Below are 5,832 nucleotides of genomic sequence, written 5' to 3' on the forward strand. Positions count from 1 at the left end.
AAAAAAAAAAAGAAACAGGAAAAAAGTAAAAAAGAAAAACAAAACAAACAAACTCAATTAAAAAAGAAAGAAACAAAGAACGGTCCAGTACAAACAAAATGTCCGATTCGAATAACACTAACGGGGAGACAACCCTCAACACCACTGAATCCCAAACACCACTACAGAAACAACCAGAGGACACCCCAACACCAATAACAGCACCAGTCAGCACAACCCCGCCCATATCCACAACTCCACCAGTAACTAATACTAATAATACTAATACTAATACTACTACTAATACTAATACTACTACTAATACTAATACTACTACAGCAGCAACAACAGGAACAGCAGCAGGAACATCATCTGTGTTTATTGGACTTGGACCGGCGGCCTCCACTATTTCTGAAGAGGCGCTGCGGCAGCGGCTGGAGGAAGTCACGCCTGTGCTCGGTGTGCGCATTCGCGGCCGTTGTGCCTTTGCGGATGTGCAGGACAGTGAGGCTGCCGACCGGCTAGTGGCGGAGCTTGATGGAAAGTACATTGGCGAGGCCCGCATGTCTGTGCAGATCAGTCGCAGTAAAGAGAAGGAACGTCCGGCGGCCGGCGGTAATCACCACAACCGCGAGGGCAATCACAACAACAACAACAATAATAATAACAACAACAGCCGGAATAGCCACAAACACAATTCCGCTGCTGGTAGTGGAGCTGCTGGCCGGACGTCTCTCTTCGTGGGTCTGGGCCCCGCCGGTGGATCCATCTCCGACAAGGAGCTGCGGTACAAACTGGAGGAGGTGGCGCCCATCACCGGCTTCCGCCGCCGCGGCCAATGTGCGTTCGTCGACGTGGCCGACATGTCGCACGCCGCGCGGATGATCCAAGATCTCAACAATCAATACATCGGCGACTGCCGCCTCTCCGTGCAGTACAGCCGCGACAACAAACTCGCACGCGGGGAGGGGCGGCGGGAGAAACGCGGCCGCAGTGACGGACGCCGCCGTCGCCGCAGCAGCAGTCCACGCCGCCGACACCGCCGCCGCAGCAGTTACAGCAGCTACAGCAGCAGAAGCAACTCGCCAGACCGCCGCTACCGTAGACGCCGGCGCAGCACCAGCAGCAGCAACAGCAGCATCCGCAATGAGAAGAGCACCGGCAATAATAATAACCGAAACTACAGCAGCAGCAGAAGCAGGAGGAGCAGCAGCAGAAGCAGTATGGCATCCGACGACAGTCGCGGGGATTATCACCGTTCACGGGATTATCATCGCCGCCGCCGTGAGCGCAGCCGCAGTTATAGTAGCCGCTCTCGCTCCAGCAGCCGCAGTTACCGTAAGCGGCGGGATTGAAAATTGGAGGAGAGAGAGAGAGAAAGAAAGAGAGGGTGAATGAGTGAGTGAGTGAGTGTGTTTAGGTGGGTGCGTGGAAGTTGTATGAGTGGTCAGAGGGGAAGTGAAAGGCAGATGCGATATGGGGTGCTTTTTTTCTTTGTTTGTTTTTTTCTTGTTTTCTCTTTTAGGGAAAAGAGAGCGAGAGGGCGAGAGTAAAGTTAATATAAACAATGAAACAAACTGAGTAATACCATATATATATATATATATATATGAAGAAAAATGATTATTCTCGACTACATCAGATGGAAGTGGTACGGAGAGGCAGATGTTCTTAATGCTTTCCCAGTTCATCCCCAGTTCATGTTTTCATCTCTATTATTCAATCCCTTTCCTTATCCATTCTACACCCTGTATGTGCTACAACAACAACAAAAATTTAGCCATCAGTATATACATTCACTGTTATAGCAAGAGAGTATATATATATATATATATATATATATATATATATATATATACATATATATATATAACTATGTCTATGTTCACAGTGGATAGAAGTGTCATTGGAGACGATAAAGTTGAGTAGGATGCACTAAAAAAAAAAAAAAGAGACACCAGAGAAGAGGGAGGGAATGAGAAAGAAAAAAGAAAGAGGAGACATTGAAGCAGGGAGGGTTATTAACTATTAAAAAAAAAAAAAAAAAATCAAAATAAATAAAGTTTTAAGTGACGGGGTGGAAGGAAGAGGAAATAAACAACAAGAAAAGAAAAAAAAAAAGAAGCACGTGATAATGAAGGCTGTCAGTGGTGGAAACGGTACGGAATCGGTGAAGGAAAAGAATACATTGAGAAAAGGAACGTGATGTGTTGTGTGCACAGCAAAATAGTGATCAAACAAGGAACGAAAAGAAAAAGGAGAAATACACACGCTACACAGAAAAGGCAAAACAACGCAAAAAAAAAAAAGAATAAAGAATGAAAGAGAAAGAAGGAGAACCTTATCATGACCCAAAGGGAAAGAAAAAAAAAAAAAAAGGAGAATTAATAAGAGTTTGGTTGTGCATACAAAAGAGGTGTACCGATTGTTATTTTTTTTTTCTTTTTTCTCTTTTTTGGGGTTTCTGCAATTATTGCGGTTACACACAACAGTCAAATGCAACTCTTACTTCCTGTTCTCTCTGTGTTGTGTATGCATGTATATGTATTGTATTCTATGTACGCATTGCGCACCAGCAATGATAATAAAAAATAATAAAAATAAAAATACCCGCTCTAACCCATATTAGCAGTCAACATATATGCAGATACTTCACCAGCCAATATGAAGAAGGAAAGAACGGCAGCCGTTTACACTTGGCAAAGGAAAGGAAACAGCACCGGCAGGATATTTGGGGGCATGTGGAGAGAGAGAGAGAGAGATTTAGAGAGATATACAGACAAACATGGACACAAAAAAAACACGCGCCTACTGTTTTGCCAATAGGTATATATATATATACATGTGTATATGTATATAAGCATACATACATATATAATATAGACACGTGCTTTGGTACTTTTTAGGTAACTCCCCTTGAAGTGTACTCATAGGTATCCTTACACTTAATGCAGAAGGGCATATAAAGCGTAAAGTATATCTATATATATATATAGATGTATACACATATTTGTTTTTGTTTCTGTTTTTTTTTCCGTTTCTTGTGTTTCTGAAGGTGAATAAAATAAACAGAAAAAAAAAATATAACTTAATAAAGAAAAGAAATAATAATAATAATAATAATAATAATAATAATAATAATAATAATAATAATAATAATAAAAACAAATGAGGGACTTAACTATGTTGGAGACTGTTATCTTGTCTGTGGCTTAACTCTCATCTCCGCCCACATGGATAGAATGCCCATTGTATTTCCACCACCACCACCACTACCACTACCACTACCACTACTACCACTATTATTATAAATGAAAATATGATGAAAAGAAGAGTCTATACTACTCACAATCACGATATATATATATTCTTTAACCGTGTTTTGTCTTTTATTTTTCTTTCTCCTTTTTCTTTCTTCATTGTTACAGTGCTTTGCAATTTCTTTCTTTCTTTTTTTTTTCCTGCTCTCTTTAGCGCAAGAGCGAACTCTATTCAAAGCTACATACCACAAGCAAACCTCCTTCTTCTGTATATATATACAGACAAACAGAAAAAAAGAAAAGAAAAAAAAGAAAAGAACAACACACCAATCCTAAAATCAAACTAAAAAAAAGAAAAAAGAAATCAAAAAAAAAAAAAAAAGTGAGAGAGAGTATCATGTCATCTGAGTACGACCATCTCTTCAAACTTCTTTTAATTGGCGACAGCGGTGTTGGAAAGTCCTGTCTGCTCCTTCGTTTTGCCGATGACAGCTACACCGAGAGTTACATCAGTACCATTGGCGTGGACTTCAAGATCCGCACACTCAACATTGATGGAAAAGTCATTAAACTGCAGATTTGGGATACCGCCGGGCAGGAGCGATTCCGCACCATCACAAGTAGTTACTACCGCGGCGCCCACGGCATTATCATTGTATACGATACCACCGATATGGACAGCTTCAATAATGTGAAGTCGTGGCTTAACGAGATTGACAAATTCGCAAGTGAGAATGTAAATAAACTGTTGGTTGGCAATAAGTGTGATCTCGTCACGCAGAAGGCGGTGGATACGCAGATGGCGAAGGACTTTGCGGACAGTCTCGGCATTCCATTCCTGGAGACCAGTGCGAAGGAGTCCTCTAATGTGGAGGAGGCCTTCACAAAGATGGCGATGGATATTAAGAAGCGGGTGGCGGCGCAGGGCGGCGCCGGGGCGGGCGCGGGCAACAACAAACCGCTGCTCGCAAGCGGCAATCGCACCGGTGGCAATAACAACAACAAGAGTGGAGGCTGCTGTTAATAATGAGAAAAGAAAAGAAAAGAAGAAAAAAGAAAAAGAGAAGAAAGAAGAATGATGATGAGATGAACACCAGTTTGTGCGTGTGTGTGGGGGGAGAGGGAGGGGGAAGGGAAAGGAAATAGTATGAGAGGAGATCAGGCGGAAGGGGAGGAACACGAAGGGAAAAGAAAAGAAAAAGAAAAGGAAAAAGATCGAATAAAAAAAAGAAAAACAAAAAAAAAAAAGAGGAAAAGAAAAAGGAATGAGGAAATCAACGTCATCTTCCTTCCTTCCTTTTTTTCTTTCTTTCACTCTATCTCTCTATCTCTCTTTCCCCCACCCTCTTTACCACAACAACAACAACAACAAGAAAAAAAAAATGATGAAATGGTTTGCTGGAAACTGGGGCAGCAGAACGCACCGAAAAGAAAATAACAACGATGAAAATGAATAGCATGAATTTAGGCATATAAGCGAGGAAGAATGGAAAGGAAACAAAAGGTGCAGACCGTGTTCACGGGCGATATATATATATATATATATATACAGAAGAAGAAATATACAAGGAAATAGTGAAAATGTAGTACAGAAAGGAAATAATAACAAAAAAGAAAAGAAAAGAAAAAAAAGAAACGATTCGGTTCCATATTAGATTATCAATTGTATCTCTACACGGGTGATTATATTATTACTATACGTGTAAAAAGTAAAAAAGAAAAAAAAAATAGGGATACTGGGAACTTGGGCCTGAATTGAACATGTATAATATGTGCGAATTTCAGTTACATACTTGCATATTCTGATGCATTACACAAACACTCTCACACATATATATACATACACAAAACTCAGGGCCATTGGGTGTATGATTACATATATAATATCACGGATCAAATCAATATTTGAGGATGAAATCTGAAATAATAGGGAAGACCGTGACTATATATATATACATCTGTCTCTCTGTGTGTGTATGTTTCTGTGTGTGTTTCTGTATGTAGCTGTGTCTTTGCGAGGTCTTTTTTCTGATATCGCTCTGTAGATGTTGTCGCTGTTCCTTTTTGTTTGTTTTTTTTTTTTTTAAAAAAAAGTGACGCTTCAATTGGCAGTGCCGATGACTAGAGACGAATCCCAATGCCTTTGTATTGATGAGCCACCTTCCTTTTTTTGTGTTTATTATTATTATTATTATTATTATTATTATTATTATTATTATTATTTGCAGCTAAATACATCAGTTATGGTGGTGCTTTTCTACCTTTCTTGATACACTCCTTACACACAAAGGAGACTTTCATTTGTTCTTAGTTTGCGTTCCATTCTTTTCAAAAAAAAATTTTTTTTTGTTCATTGTTCTTGTTGTTGATCTTCTTTTTCTCTCTTCTTTCTTTTTCTAATTCGCTTCTGTTCTCTCTTTCTTTATATCTCCCTTTTTCTTGGAGAATGGGGAAAGAGAAAAGAAAGCAAAAAAAAAAAAAAAAAAACCGTAGAATACAAAAAATAAAAAAAATGCGCGTGAGTATCGAGTGCGAAAAAAAAAAGGGGAGAGTGCAAAACAAAAAAGGAAAAAAAAGTGAAATGAGAGAGAGA

General features: G+C 39.8%; 2 protein-coding genes across 2 annotated transcripts; both read left to right on the forward strand.

The window, feature by feature from the left end:
• Positions 1 to 98: 98 nt before the first annotated feature.
• TM35_000271890 (splicing factor TSR1) lies at positions 99 to 1,334 on the forward strand (the record flags this gene model as incomplete). Its single annotated transcript, XM_029028082.1, has 1 exon — positions 99 to 1,334. One exon carries the CDS (start codon positions 99 to 101, stop codon positions 1,332 to 1,334), a length of 1,236 nt encoding a protein of 411 aa, XP_028880665.1.
• A 2,302-nt stretch (positions 1,335 to 3,636) lies between these two features.
• Positions 3,637 to 4,263, forward strand: TM35_000271900 (putative small GTP-binding protein Rab1; the record flags this gene model as incomplete). Its single annotated transcript, XM_029028083.1, has 1 exon — positions 3,637 to 4,263. The coding sequence occupies one exon, from the start codon at positions 3,637 to 3,639 to the stop codon at positions 4,261 to 4,263; it is 627 nt and encodes a 208-aa protein (XP_028880666.1).
• Positions 4,264 to 5,832: the final 1,569 nt, after the last annotated feature.

The sequence above is a fragment of the Trypanosoma theileri genome (assembly GCF_002087225.1).
Source record: "Trypanosoma theileri isolate Edinburgh chromosome Unknown TM35_Tth_27_V1, whole genome shotgun sequence".
Lineage (NCBI taxonomy): Eukaryota > Euglenozoa > Kinetoplastea > Trypanosomatida > Trypanosomatidae > Trypanosoma > Trypanosoma theileri.